General features: G+C 39.6%; 1 protein-coding gene across 2 annotated transcripts in view; it reads left to right on the forward strand.

Annotated features, from left to right (window-relative positions):
- The window catches only part of LOC125906310 (CUB and sushi domain-containing protein 1-like), a 537329-nt gene that overhangs the window by 450937 nt on the left and 69804 nt on the right, over nt 1–16588 (forward strand). For both annotated transcript variants that reach the window (XM_049604892.1, XM_049604902.1), the window contains exons 46-48: nt 5947–6092; nt 10478–10558; nt 14140–14253. In XM_049604892.1, coding sequence (XP_049460849.1) covers nt 5947–6092; nt 10478–10558; nt 14140–14253 — 341 coding nt within the window. The remainder of the gene's footprint in view (nt 1–5946; nt 6093–10477; nt 10559–14139; nt 14254–16588) is intronic.

The following is a 16588-nucleotide window of genomic DNA, read 5'->3' on the forward strand; positions in this document are numbered from 1 at the left end:
AGTCATCATTGCATATCTGTATATGACAAAAAATATCAAAGAAAATAAGAAATTATAAATTTAGTTAAACAATTTTAATAGTTGATTTATAGTTGTAGGGAAAAAAAGAAAAAAAGAAACATAACGGAGATGGGTTTGCCTTTTTCAAAGGCATATATAGCAAATGGCACTGTTTTTAATTTAATGAGCGATCACTCACAAGGGCCCATCTTCCACCCAACACATTGTAGGAGGGCCCACTGTCTTTGTAGGCCCCCCACATCACACATCACTCCAGTTTTAAAATCACTACATTGGTTACCTGTTAGTTAAAGAATACATTTTAAAATTATTTTATTGGTTTTTAAAGCTCTAAATGGCCTTGCCCCATCTTATCTGTCTGATTCAAAATATATATATGCTCAAAATATATGTGCCTTCAAGGTCCCTAAGATGCTCAGATTCAACTCTCTTGATTGTTCTGAAGGTTACAACAAAAAGGCATGGAGAGGCAGCCTTTGCTTATTATGGCCCTGAACTCTGGAACAGCTGTTTTTATGTATTTATGCTTTTACTAGGCATTTTTTATTCATGCTTTTATTTTGTTTTTATTTCTAACAAACGTCTTGATTGTCTTTTCTGTTCAGCACTTTGTGTTGCATTTTATGCATGAATTGTGCTATATAAATAAAGTTATTATTATTACTTTCACGAAAAATAAAAGTGAAACATATCTATGCTCTTTTCAAAGCCAGGCTCCAATACTATGTTCTTTTTAGTAAAAGTGCATGTGTTTGGGAAGTACTGAACATACATTCTTGGAACCCATCGACTGTATTCCGCATCTGACTTCCGGCAGATGGCGATACAGCCTCTGGAGGCAGACCCCCAATTTTTTTGGCATTCCAGTTTGATTTGGGCAGAGCACGGACTGTTTAACCTGGCAACAGTTGCAGCCAGCTCAAACGTGATTGGTCAATATCGAGCTGACTACAAACAGCCTACAACTGGAAACCAGGGCTCTTCTGCTCTTCTTCTGGAGTCAAGATCTCCGGGGTTTGCCTACAGACTCTACATTCGCTGAATGTAGAGTCTGTATATAGAGACTACGGACATATGACTGAATAAATAAGAATTGGATTTTACTGCACAAATTGTGTAAGAGTTTGTAAAAGGATGTTGTGATATAGTCTTGCTGTTACACTTGGTCCCCAATCAATCAGTAAATCAATATATTCGTTGATTTCTGTGGAGGCATGTGAGAAGTTTTCTTCACTAACTCAACATACCATGGCATCACTAATTGATTTGCAAATGGTCATTCTGTGGGTGAAGTATTCCTTTAATAATTGCAAAATTCCCCAGTAAAATTTTTCTTTTGTTTTACTCCCCGGCAGCTGTGTTGTCAATAGTGATGTCAGCACACGGGGAACATCTATAATTGCCTTCCAGTTGCTGTCAGTCAGATCAAAGGTTGTTGCATCAGTGACTCTGGCCACCTTTCTTTTTGACAGAGATGCACTCCCTGCTCATCTGTGCTCCAACAGATCTTGTATTCTATCTTATATTCTTGTGGTGTGAGGCAATGTTTTTTGGTGAGCCTCTGGGTCGTTTTGACTTTCCCAAACAGAAACAAATGTGCTTTTCATGTAGAAGGTTAGAGCTATGTGAAAGGCACAATGGGTTTGCGGTGAATTAATGCTCTAAATCCTATTTAGATTATAGACACAGGCCTTATGAAACTTCTTTTAATGATGGGAGTGTGTATGTGGATACTTTTAATTATGTGCATCTGGGGTGAACTGTAAAATAGGATAACTGACATTATCTCTTTGCACCCATGAGAGCTAATTTTGGGGCCACTGCTTTTGTCGTGTTTTTGGTATTTGACTGAGAATGAGAGACAATGTGATCTGTGTGAGCTGCAGAGTTAACAAGAAACTGATTGGGAGCATAAATATTATGTGGAACTGTTAACGGTTAACTTTAAGAGTTTGATCCCAAAATGTGTCAGACTGGACTTGAAAAAGCGAACCAAAGCTATTGATTACAATTTTATTTTTTGCATAGTCACTGTACATAAAAAAAGATGTTTTATGTGTGCTCCAAATGCTGAGCAATGAACGTGAGCTGACACACAGAGTAATGTGTTCATAGAGCATTGCTGTAGTTCAGGCAGAGCATTGAATTCATGCAATGCCATCAGTAACAGCTGACTTACAATCACCTCACATTCAAACAAGTCAATGAGGTAGTTTTTACGATCCGAGGAGCCGACACTTTCACTCCTCTGATCATTCATTCTACCGCTGCTGTCAGTGGTTATGCTGATTTCCTCCTCCACCAGCCTCCTCGTGTTCTGGTTTCTCATTAATCAAACTTGTGATGGATGTCTTTTGCCTTGTGCATCGCGATGTCCTGCGTATTCCATATCTCAGTGATGTGTGTCTTCTGGTTTGCGGCCTGTATACCCCTGGGGTTTATGTGACGACGGCTGCATCCAGATGTCAGGGACTGAAGCCAAACTGTCTCTGTGGTCTACCACCAGTTGCAGTTTGGCTTGATGCCTAATATCACTGAACCATTTCTATTCTAACAGCGGGCTATGGATTTAACACCACAGCAATACAGTAGTTTATGATGCTTTTTACACACTCAAATCCTCTGACAGGTGATTTAGCAAAATCAAACAGTATTTTTTGAAACATTGTTTAACAATGTTGAAAATATTTTGTGTAGTATTGGTGTTTTTACATAATATTTCATCTATCCAAGTGCTGGATCTCTGACAAAAAATTCAATGTCGAGATGATGAATGAAATTCATTGTTTATTTCACTCGAGCTCAGAAAATGACAGTACTCAGCTGAAATGCAACTTTTAATTTACAAATCATCCCAATATTTTGATAAACAAATTCCCATAGATATCTTATCACAGTATTGTTGTTATATCAGTGTACTGTCTCTTCTAACCCTTTCACATGGTAATTTTGTTTCTCCAGCACAAAGACATCAATTTAATTTCAAAGAGGTTTTTGTGGTGTATCGACTGTTCTTTTCATTGACTCTAAGGGCCCAGACACACCAAACTGACAGCAAGGAATTAGCGGCAACTAAGGCCAATTGTTACCTTGCCTCAAGTAGCCTATGTCTTTGCCAAAGAATTGCACCTGCATTCCCGCCAAGTCTACAGCCAACGGCCAAACAGCACATATGTCCTGCACTTGCATGAGAGGAAATAACTTTCCACACCAGCAGGTGGTGGTCATCTGTATTGTCAAACAAAAAGGGAAACCGGAGGACTGACATGACGGTTGCAAGATGCTAGTTAGCCAGTTAGCACATTAACATTACAAACTGGTGTTGAAAGAACAAAACATATTGATCATGCGCTAGTGAACAGTAACACAAACAATTATGAATGCTTTCTGCTAAAGAGCTCAGTAACTAAAAAAAAACATTATCCTACCTAATATGACAAGTTTGTGTATATCCCACTCCCTCTTCACTTATTTGTTTACTTTCCTCACTTCTGTTTCTCTTCTCATGCGCTGAGTAGAACTGCCAATCAGAGAGAATTCATTCACCAACGTACTCCACCATCTCTGACGCTGATTCAACATGCTTTATCAGCCGAGGAAAGGCCAATGAGGGCAGACAAGGGCCATTGGTGCAGGACACACTGCAAAATCTAGGGCAACAGACTTTCACGAACAGGCCGACATTGACCAACAGCCAAATGTCACCTTGGTGTGTCAGGGCAAAAAGTGCAGTGCTTTTACTGTAAATGGCAAAAAGAAGAATGTGATTTGGTTGGTGGTGAATCATGTCAGCCCCTATCCCTCTGCTAATGTATTCCTCCCAAGCCCACCCAATTCTCAACTGCACTGTGCTTGTGTCAATCACCTGTAGTAGATCGACAGAGTAGATACATCTTAATAAATCAAACCTCTGTTTAATCTTTATTTCCAGAGGTAAGGCTTACGTACGTACAATGTTTGGGAGAATATCACATTCAATCTTCCTGACCATGTTGTGTCAGCAGGTGATTAGATTCACACCAGCAGCTTTTTTGCTCGTAAGCTAACATCTTATGGCCTGAGGGTACTGACTTCATTAAATGACTTTCACTGGGCTGCATTCTTACATCACTGAGGGAAAGGTCACTACCCAACTCCGCAAGCCAAGTCCAAGTTTTCTCTGTGCTGTTGTAGAATGTCTGCACTTTTCAGAAAAAAAAATTAAATAATAAATACAACTCCCAAAAAAAACATATTTTAATAAATTAAATTTCACATGTGAAAAATGTTGGGTTTGTGCAGTTTTAAGTTAGTAAAAACAGAGCCACAAAATTCTAACGCAGTTTTAATTTAAATGACCCAAATAGCACATTTTGATACTTCAAATGAGCTCCAACACCTTCAGAAGACCTTGAATTATTGAGGAGCCAAGAGATCCCAGGCACTCTTCATGAATTAAAATTTTAAAACCCTTGTTTAATCCAATGGCATGTTCATTAAAAACCTAAAACTGGGCATTTAGGAACTTTAGAAAATGTAACCTTTCAGCAACATTCAATATTTAATGAGTAAAGTTAAGCCTCTAATCCACAGGCTTTGTTCAATGAACTTGTTTGAAATTGGTGGAAAAAAAAGCAAAGAAGGGAAAAAACGAAAATATTTTTGCTCCCCTTTCAATGAAGAAGCACATGGACCTACTAGATATATGTTTTATTTCATTAACAAAGAGCTGCTTTTGGTTTCTTTTCCTTCCTGTAATTAGATCCAGTCAGTGAAAGCAAATCCACATCTAGCATTTTATGAGAAGTCCACACTGATGCCAACCCTGACCTATCTTTAAAGCTGTGGCAGAGACATCTACCAGCATATTGTTGATGTTTGACACCAGTCAGCAGTTTATTTATTCAGTATGATTTTAATAATCAAATCAATGTAGCCATTTAAGTTCTGCATCACTATTATGGATTTCCATTATGAGGAATCTGCCGAGGCAGATTGGAGATAATTGTAGATTTGTAATAAAATATGTTCAGAGGTGAGGGTGGGGGGGTGAATTTTTGCAGACAGATCAATGAGAAAAATCTATATACTTCTACACAGAACAGAAGAGAAAATAAAAACTGTTGCAAACAGAACTAATGGAGGTTGAACCTGGGCAGATACAGTGCAGCGTGGCTCCATAGTTACCCTCAGGCTGCCTATAGTTGAGTGAGAAGCAAAATCAATATCGTGTCATCCTCATATTCCCATGAATAAGATGTTACTCTGAGTCAGGTTGCTCAACTTGATCGGTAAGGACATTGTTTAAAGCACCTATAGAATCTAATTTATTGGATTTGTTGAAAAATGAGACAGGATAGGATGCTTACTATATTCAAATCTTACACACACTAGTAGGGGGCTGTAGGAAATAGTCATCATCATTGCTATTTTACTTTCATAATCTTTTCAAAATTAAAGTTGATTTTCAGACAGTTTGTTTGAAATCTTGCCCATCAAAACATATACTATGTCACTGATATAAAATGATTGACAAAACCTATGACATTTACTCTTCTCTTAAATGGCAATATATCTTTTTTTAAAATATTAATATTTTGCCAGGTAGACCCAATATATTTCCTTTTGCAATAGATTTTAAAGAGGAAACAATATAATCACTGATATTATTATTACTTCTACATTACTTTTCTATCTCTGAGGTGTTTTTCATATTCATGTTGTTTTTCTAATCCTTACTTTGTAAACTTGCCATTTACTTGAGTAAATCAGAGAAACAGCTGACTTTATATATCATACACATAGCAATCTTTCTGCCGAATATTATGTGACTCTTGGTTTCTCTATCTCTCCATCCCTCTGCCGCAGTATATCAAATGTATCCTGCCCTCCAGTTGAAGCATTGTCACTTGTCATTGTTCTCTCTCTCTGTGTCCCTGAATTTAGGGACGGCCCAGATACGTCTAGTCCTCAGCTGGGAGTCTTCAGCGGCAACACAGCATTAGAGTCGGCCTACAGTACCAGCCCAAAGGTCCTGATCCGCTTTCACTCTGACTTTTCAACTGGAGGGTTCTTCATTCTCAACTTCCATGGTACAGATACACACTCACACACACACTTAACTGTAGTTTAAGTGCCCTAATATGTACGTGTACATCATATACTGTAGATACAGTTAAGCCCCAAAATAATATACATAAACGCTTCAAGATCCACTCATTAATAAAAGTATATGTCATCCAAGAGAGACAGTAAAAACTAAAGTAATGGTCAAAGTTGTCACAGTGAAATTTAAGGTGTGCTGGTGGATTCATGTCGTCAACCCATACATTGAGTAACATTACAAGTTAATGCTCCACCTTAAAATTCGCCGGTAGTTGGCCCAGTGAATTAAGTTATTTTTTTCTTCGACTCAAGCTGCTGCAAGAGGCAGCAAACCATCCTTTCATTTTATAGTTGTACTAATAAAACTCTCCATGGTATGAACAGTGGTTACATGAGCCTCAAAACCAGCCACAACTCAGCCCTGAGCAGAGTGACTGTCCTCTATTGACCGTCCTCTATTGACCAGCTCCACCTTTTAGTACCAGATCTGTGTGCTAGGTACCCCAGCAGAGGGGTGACCAAAAATGGGGACGGTATGGAACGATTTCATTGGTACCATCCACACCTTTTCACATTGGAAAGGGAAGAAAAGCATGCCAAATTGAACTGTACTGTACTGTACTGCTTGGTGGAAATGGGGCTTTAGACACAGTGCTAGAGGAGTTAAAGTAATAATACCACACTATAAAAATGTTACTTAAGTAAAAGTGTGTGAGCACAATCAGGAAAAATGTATTTAAGTATTTAAAGTACTCAGTGTAGAAAAATTAAATCAATTGAATAAATCAAAATAATAATTGGAATAATTGAAAGGAAAAGCAGCAAGTCCTGATATTTGAGAAGCTGAAACCATGACATGTTTTTAAATGAAAAATAACTCAAACAGTGATCAAAATATTTGCCAGTTAATTAATTGTCTAATCAGTTCATTAATTGTTTCAGCTGCACTTGTATGTTTTTATATGTAACTAGTGACTAATTATAGGGGAGCAAAAAGTACAATATTTTCCAAAGTGCCATACTTGTGTAAACATACTTAGTTACGTACCAACGGCAATTAGACACAACTGAACACTCGGGTATATTGACAGGTCAAGTACCTAGTTTTTAGACTGCTCAAGAAGTTAATGGACAAGAGTGGCTTTTGTTGATTCCCTCATGCTATGTGCTTCTTTTAAATACCAAACACATTTTCTTAGTAAAAACACTAACAAAACAAAAATCTTGATAAAGTCTGAGTGTGTATAGTGCTTTGCATCACCCACTCCTGGTGTCATTTCCTTAACCACTGAATAGCTATAAGAGATGAGGTCAGATGCTCCTCTACAGTAAAAAAAAAAAAAAAAAGTAGTAGTAGCCACTTTTCTTCTTTCATTCCTTTTCATTGCTTTCTCCATTTCTCAGCTGCTATTCATTATTTGTAAGAATAGACAAGTTCATATCTTTATATCGGTCCATCTCATGGTTTTTCAGTTATGTGTTTTACCTCAAGAGGAAACACTTTCTGAGGAGTCCCTGGTGGTGTGTAGCATTTGTTGCAATACAGCCACAGCGACAAGAGGTGCAACTCTACACCATGTTGCTGCATTGTTGCTTTCTCTAACCTCAAACAACTGTTTTTGAGGGACAAATACAAACTGAACCTGCATCTCCATCTTTGATGAAAAGTTTAGGATGTTATTTACTGTAAATACCAGAGGTGGGACCAAGTCATTGTTTCACAAATCAAATGTAAGTCTCTAATATTTGCACTCAAGTCTCAATTCAAGCCCCAAGTCAAGAAAAGCATGGCCCAAGTCAAGTCCCAAGTCCTAAACTTAGATTTTTGAGTCCAAGTAATGATGCGCTCTTAACCAAATGTGAGGACATTTTAACAACAAAATAATCATCTATTAAATTTGCAAAAATCTATTACAGATTTAACTACTGTGTAGTTTCTGTACACAACCAAAATTATCTTTGGTATCACTTTCTCCAGCTGGCCCTCAGTAACCTAACATTATTTCTTCATGTTTGTCTCCTGCAACTTGACTGGATGTAATCGGATTGGTTCAGACAAAGTGGATCTGAGGAATTAAGTGTTGACTTGTTGGAGATGAATAGCATAAATGTTAGTTGATTCAGGAAATGTAACGAAATGATTTGATTCATGGCACAAAGTTTTTGAAGTACATACTTTAAATCTTTGGGCTCGGGTAAAGAGATCAAATATTTTCAAGTCAAATGGCTGTGAAGTCATGAGTCCTTTGTGTTGAAGTCCAAGTCAAGTTTCAAGACTTTTGATTTTGTCATCAAATTTGTAACTTGAGTCTGATTCAAGTCCAAGTCATGTGACTCAAGTTCAAAGCCTCAGGTAAAGTCAAGTTGCAAGTCTTTTTTATATTTTTGTCAAGTGTAAAGCTGTTAAATTTGTGACTATGGTGTGATTTGAGTCCAAGTCAAGTGACTCAAGTCCACACCTGTGAATAATGCCACTTTTTAAATGACATCATGTGTTTTTGTTTAAAAAAAAGATCACCCAGATCAGAAAACATCTGTTTCTCCTTTTTCACATAGCTACTGTAGCAAACCAGATGTCTCACGCACTGTGCAGGTAGAGAAATAAAACACTGTGGTTTAAAATTGAATAATTAATGATGATAATTTTTGTTATTTCAGTGACTGAAACCATTTCAGAAGTTTTTCTGAAGTTCTTGCAGAGTTTAACACTGTTGTTTGCTTATGAACTGAATCATGTAGTGTTTCTTTGAACCCACAAGGCCACACTGACACAGCACCATTTGTAACATTTTGTCTTTAGTCTGCACTGGAATTATTATTACTATTAATCTATTCTCAGTTATTTCACATCCAGGGAAATACATACGTCTTTTCTACTACATTTCAAACTAGCATGAGTGTAGGTGAATCATGCTGTCCAGAGACCAGACACACGCTAGATTTATTGTGTACTATTCCTAGATAATAATAGTATGTCAATTTGTTTTTAATTCAAGGTCACCGTTTAGATTTAGCATGTCAAAGACATGAACAGCACGCTATAAGCAATATTTAAAGCCCTAGTTCAGGTTCGGTGAACAGTGGCTAACCTTGCCCGGCAGCTGGGACATTGAGAGGCACAAAGTAACCTCATATCAAAGTCATATTCCCCATAACGCCATGATACAAGCATGGCTGCCCCGAAAGAACTGCCTGGATGTTTTAAATAATAAAGATCACAAATCACATCCACAGTCCCATTCTCCACATGGACAATCTTTTCAAAGAGGCAAGTGCACTGCTTGTTTTTTTCTGGCTTACTGTTGGAAGTGATAGAGGTGCTGAAGGATAGAAGATTTACTGTCAGCTGGAGTTTAAAAGGACCCATGTCATCCATTGGCCCAATCCACAGGCAGCAATCCCTTCCAATCGACCAATCATAGGGCATCACCTGTTTCTTATTTCCCTTACACACTCACACACACAGTCTCAGAAGGGAGGAGAGAAAGCTCTGACACATCAAAACAAAATGACCCAAGGTCATAACAGTGATGTCAATAAATCCCTTTGCAGCGACAGAATGAAGAACAGTGACACGACATCTATGTTTTCTGGTTCTCATTTCTTTGGTTTATGCACATTGATGAAACTATCAAAACACTGTTAAAGAAACTCATGGATTTTTTTTATGCCTCTGAGACAGCCATGGCTGGAGGCATTATGTTTTGTTGTCCCATTCTTGTGAAAGAAATATCTCAGGAATGCCTTCAGGGAATTTCTCTCGGACTCAAGTTTGGTGGTCAAAGGTCACTCTGACTTCACTAAAAGGTTTTTGGCCATAACTCATGAATTCATATGCAGATTATGATAACATTTCACACAAATGTCTGAAAGGATAAATTGATGAAGTGATGACATTTTATATCCAAAATGTCAAAGGTTAATTTTACTGCGACATCATACTGTTTACCGACAATTATTCAACACCATACCTCAGGAACAAAAGGAGAGACATTTGGTCGAACGCTGAATTGGTAGCAGTAACTCTTGGGTGCCCACCTTGAAACTGTGGTGAACTTCTGTGCTGTCAGGTTGTTGATGCGAAGCATCCACGTTGAGCCAAAAAAACACAATAACTTTTATTAAATTCCTTCAATTCCTCCACTACATATATTATATAAGTCTGGACAGACATGGATGCAAACTAAAACTTGACTAGTTGACAGAGGCGTACAACCATGAGGCGGTGATTATAGATTGTAATAACAATCACGCTCTTGCAGATTCCCCCTCTTATCACAAATAGGAAAATATGTTCATACCATAGACATCTTTGTTTTTTTTTAATTGAAATCTAAAATGCCTTTTCAAACTTTTTTCCACCTCTCTCCAGCCTACCGTCTGAAGAAATGCCCTCCTCCCCCTGATGTTGAGAACGCAGAGGTGATCTATGAAGATGAAGACTTCCAGATTGGTAATAATCTTGATTAATAAGACACTTTGATACAGTAAAGCAACACAAGATCCTTGGTGAATCGAAATGCTGGTGCTGGCGACATACTGAGAAACTGAAAACCATTCTCAAAAACACAGAAAAACAAACCAATTACTATAGAATAACTTAGACAGTTTTGCTGATAATGAGACAGCTGACCCAGTGTGAAAAAATAAGCAAACTTTATCTGCATTGGTACATCTTAAGATCAAAATGACTCTTACCTGACAGGACTGACAAACTACCTGATCAGGCTTTTAGGAGGTCATTATTCCACTGATTGTAAATTACTCCATTAATGGGCCCCATTACTTTGTACATGCGTATTCTAAATATAGGAGGCTAACATTAGTCTGTCACTGTTAATTATATTTTGCTTTATTAGTGAAGCTGACCCACTTGCTCTGAGTAAAATCCATTCAGTGTACCACTGTGTGTGCATGTGTATCTGTGACACACAGAAAGAAACAGTAGAGAGACAGAGTCACAAAAGAGAATTATGCTATGGAACATAATTTACCATTCCTCCTTTAAGTTCAGTCTCAGTTTTTGCACCCAGCACAGAGAGAGGGTTGGGTGTGTTTCGTGCTGCTCAGCATAAACAGGGGCAAACAGCTGAGTCTATCAATGGAGAAAATATAAGCCATGATCATCTCTAAAATTGTCTCAATGGAATTTACAGGAAATGTTGTATCTTGTTAGCAAGCTAGTCTTTGATACATTTGAATACCACCTAGTTTGTCTCTACAAGTGTGTAAATCAACTTCACTATGAGTACACTGACATTATTTAATCACAAAGTCTTGTTTACAGTATGCATTGTGTGAACTGGGTTAAGATAAGCTAAACACATCTTGGACCAGCCTCCTCTTTACTTATTGTACTGTGTTGAAATGTAACACCAGATATGTTCTCTGAAGCTTTTTTGAAAACATCCATTTTGGGAGAAATAATCACTTGTCAAGCTCTCCATTTTCCCTCAGCCCTGTGTTGTGAGATTTGCTAAAAAAAAATCTTACTCTTAGGTTTGGTGACCTTTCATAAAACTTGAGCAAGATTAATTTAGTCGCTGTTGGCAAAGTATACAATAATTTCTCAGCACACATTTTGAAATGTCAACTTTTTATGAACTCAGAAAAGTTGTTGATTTTTGAATGATTTCTTGATTTGGGAGACTTTTTGTTTTCCTCCTTTTAAAGGGATAGTTCGGCTTTTTTGAAATGGTGTTGTATGAGGTACTTATCTATGGTCAGTGTATTACCTACAGTAGATTCCAGTTGGCACGCTCCCAGTTTGGGGAAGCAGGCAGGAGTACCGCCACAGAAGCAAAGCAATTTCCTGCTGTGGACAAGGGCAGCAGCAAAACACATTTTTTGCTGCCTAAGAAAAGGCCTGCCTAAAAAAATCTGCATCAGGTTAGGTGGATGCTAAGTTGGGAATATTTTCATAGCTTTACCTTTCTTTGGCACTACGTTTTGTCAACTACAGAATCCCTATTCCTACACATTTCTCTCTTTTGGCCCTTCAATCTCCCTCTGCAAATGTTCTTCTGTATATTCTGGTTCATAAAGGTATCCATCATTGCTGTCATGATCACATTTTTTTTAAATTCTCTTGTATTTGTTGTCTTTTCCATAAACAGCTTTAAGTCTCACCCAAACAGCCTATCTGCAGCATAATACAGTTCATGGCACAGGTGCACTTATGTGTAGCAATATGCAGTCCCTCCAGATCTTGTGATCACAATAATTAACGCAAATTCAACGTAAGTCCACATTATTTGTGGTGGCTTGCAATTTTTCAAAAGTCCCGTGATTTTTCCGCATTTTCCAGCCGACCAGAAGTCGTCACACATGTGACATCATTTGAAACATCGTCAGACGCGTCATCAAATGCGCTAATGGCATTGCAGTAAGGAGATACGCTCTGTATTGATATAAGAATGCACTGTTTAAATGCATACAATATGTGTTGAATGTATTAAAATATTATGTTCACAGAAGATGTTACATGTTGTTGTACTGTCACATTGTCTGGTTTGAGAGCTACAATATTCACTCAGGATTTTTTGCATTTACTGGAGTCCATGTTTTGAAACTAATTAAATACAACTAAAGAAGTGAACTATAAAAAACATTTACAGCTATTTTTGTAAAATTCAGTATGATTATTATAGCAAGTGATTACATGAATTATTTTTTTGGAGGTAGTATTAAAAAAAAAAAAAAACACTTTTTTTTTCTCCTTTTGTCATTAGCCACAAGTTTTCGTCATTTACCGCAATTTCCCGCAAAAATCACATAAAAATGCCACAATTTTCAGTGAAATTTTTGACAACATTGGTTGCAAATTCAAAGGTTTTGGCCGCAAATTCAAGGTTTTTTTTGCTGCGATATCCTGGAGACACTGAATATGGAAGTTCTCTGTTTGAAAAACTTGCTTGCCAAAAGGAAAGGGGCTATGTGACAGCGGGGGGTAGCTTACATGGTGGTGCTTTTGCCTGCATCAACCGTCATGTAATGAATGAATTAATGTAATCCACTGACCATGGACAGGTACCTCACACAACCCCACTTCAAAAAACCTGAACTATTCCTTTGAAGACACATTTCTAGCATGACATAGATGAATACAGCAGCGATCCAGTGAGTGATTATACCATGATGTTGATTTATAAAGATGACATCAAATAATTACCACTTGTATGACACCACAGCAGCAGCAGGCATCACTCTTCACCAAGAGTGAAGCCATTCCCTATAACAGTAAAGACCAAAGGGAGCTAGTTTGGGGTAATCATACAAACGAATCTCACAAGCCCTCGGAACATTGGAGTGCATGTACTGTGAATTTTACATTCACAAAACCTGGCAGAATGGGGTACCTCAGAGACATCGCTACCTTTGTTGTTGGTCAGTCTAATGGCCAATTATACAATCTGTGAAAACAAGCTCAAGGAAAGGCTGAATGTTCTTGTTTGTTTTGTTCAACAATGTTAAAGTCCATGCCCCATGCTGTGAGCATACGCACTGTATGCCTCCTGGGCAAAGTTTGAAGCAAGCATTACATCTCCCTGACAGGTGGTAGATCTCCACCCCTTTTAAGATGTTAAGCCTGTGAAACTTTGCCTCTAAAAATGGAGCAACAACATGTTAACTATTTTGGAGCTTTCTACTTACAAAAGAAACACCTGAAAAGCCAGCTCTTTGAACAATACTCATATCACATTGAGATAGTTATTTGTTGCTGTAATTGTTCCCTCTGTCTGTATGAAAGAGATCCACTCTCTTGCACAAATTAAATGTAATAAATGAGGAAACAGTCTTTGTTCCATGCAACAATGTACTCAGGCAAAGACACTTTTCTTCCAAAACTAAGTCATTTTATTACAAAATATCCTGGGTATGTGAGTATTAACATAGATTTAAAAATCTGAATCTACCTATCAATATGATTTGCCCTGTGATATTTACCTATACAGACATCTAGACTCAACTGCAGAAACACTTATTAAATATATAATGTGTATTAATTTAACAGAGGTTTTTTTCCCGTGTCAGGAGATATTGTGAAGTACCGCTGCTTACCTGGATACACACTGGTCGGAAAGGCAGAGCTGATGTGTAAACTCAATTCACATTTGCTTTTTGAATCCCCGTCCCCAACATGTCAAGGTAAGGCTGTCCAACTTCTGAACCATATGCACAATATACTGTATACTATATACTGTATGTGCATGTCTATGTGGAAACCATGTGGTGATGCAGTATTAAAATGGTTTGAATCTGCAGTCAATCAAAGAATCTTTGATCTATAGTACATGCTGTAGCCATTTTCTGATGTAAGCATTTATATTTTAAACAGCATAGCTTTTTTAAAGGAATACTTCACCCCCCAAATCCTGCATGCCCCCACGATGAAAGAAGAATCCAAAAACAGAGAGAATTCTTAAAGAATTGAAGGTGCCATGTTTAACAACAGCAAAACAGTATGAAAACATCTGTTTACAAACTATCACACAACTTATGCGGTATAATCCAGTTCTCATTCTTCCAGTCATATGCACAGTGAACAGACAGACCTTTCTTCTGGGGACCTAAACTGAAAGGGAAACTTATTTATGTTCCCTTCAAAGCCAGACTCCATTGACAAAAATAGTAATTTAACCTTGCTGGAAGCAGGAGCTGCTGGTCTACCTCTGCCTCAAGCAGGAGTTAGTTTTTGTCACTGTGTTACTTTGATGAATCCAAACTAACCCTTTAAAATACCAAAGTCACACAATAACATAAACAAACTGACTGGCAAACATGTGGTGGACCGGCAGCAAGGAAAAATTTAGTTTTTGTTAATGTAGTCTGGCTTTAATGAGCATATAGGTAAGTTTCACTTTTAATTTAGTTTTAAATAGGAAGGTTTCAGTTAAAATGCATGTGTTTTGGAAGTATTGAGCATACGACTAGATAAATGAGACTTGGATTATACTGCACGAGTTGTATGAGAGTTTGTAAACGTACTCGTACTTGTACTCGTCGTCCTCCGCTTATCCGGGTCCGGGTCGCGGGGGCAGCAGCCTCAGCAAGGAAGCCCAGACAGTCCTCTCCCCAGCCACTTCCATCAGCTCTTCCGCGGGAACCCCGAGGCGTTCCCAGGCCAGCCGGGTGATGTAGTCCCTCCAGCATGTCCTGGGGCGGCCCCGAGGTCTCCTCCCGGTTGGACAAGCCCGAAACACCTCCCAAGAGAGGCATCCGGAAGGCATCCTTACCAGATGCCCGAACCACCTCAACTGGCTCCTCTCGATGTGGAGGAGCAGCGGCTCTACTCCGAGTCCCTCCCGAATGTCTGAGCTCCTCACCCTATCTCTAAGGCTGAGCCCAGCCACCCTGCGGAGGAAACTCATTTCGGCCGCTTGTATTCGCGATCTCATTCTTTCGGTCACTACCCAGAGCTCGTGACCATAGGTGAGGGTTGGAACGAAGGTCGACCGATAAATCGAGAGCTTCGCTTTCTGGCTAAGCTCCCTTTTCACCACAACGGACCGGTTAAGCGCCCGCATCACTGCTGACGCTGCCCCAATCCGCCTGTCAATCTCCTGCTCCATCCTACCCTCACTCGTGAACAAGATCCCGAGATACTTAAACTCCTCCACCTGAGGAAGGACCTCCCCCCTGACCTGGAGTGGGCAATCCACCCTTTTCCGGCTGAGGACCATGGCCTCGGACTTGGAGGTGCTGATTCTCATCCCAGCCGCTTCACACTCGGCTGCGAACCGCCCCAGTGAGAGCTGGAGGTCACTGTTCGATGGAGCTAGGAGGACCACGTCATCCGCAAAAAGCAGGGACGAGATTCTCCCATCACCGAACCTGACACCCTCCACCACTCGGCTGCGCCTAGAAATTCTGTCCATAAAAGTTATGAACAGAACCGGTGACAAAGGGCAGCCCTGGTGGAGTCCAACCCTCACCGGGAACAGGTCCGACTTACTGCCAGCCACGCGAACCAGACTCATGCTCCTTCGGTACAGGGACTGGATGGCCCTTAGCAAGGGGCCACCCACCCCATACTCCCGGAGCACCACCCACAGGATGCCCCTGGGGACACAGTCGTAAGCCTTCTCCAAATCCACAAAACACATGTGGACTGGTTGGGCGAACTCCCATGCCCCCTCCAGCACCCTGGCGAGGGTAAAGAGCTGGTCCACGGTTCCGCGTCCAGGACGAAAACCACATTGCTCCTCCTCGATCCGAGGTTCAACTATCGACCGGACCCTCTTCTCCAGCACCCTGAGTAGACCTTACCGGGTAGGCTGAGGAGTGTGATCCCCCTGTAGTTGGAACACACCCTCTGGTCCCCTTTCTTGAAAATGGGGACCACCACCCCGGTCTGCCACTCCAGAGGCACTGCCCCCGATGTCCACGCAATGCTGCAGAGGCGTGTCAGCCAAGACAGCCCTACAACATCCAGAGCCTTGAGATATCCGGGATGAATCTCATCCACCCCCGGGGCTCCGCC

The sequence above is a fragment of the Epinephelus fuscoguttatus genome, linkage group LG2 (genome assembly GCF_011397635.1).
Source record: "Epinephelus fuscoguttatus linkage group LG2, E.fuscoguttatus.final_Chr_v1".
Taxonomy (NCBI): domain Eukaryota; kingdom Metazoa; phylum Chordata; class Actinopteri; order Perciformes; family Serranidae; genus Epinephelus; species Epinephelus fuscoguttatus.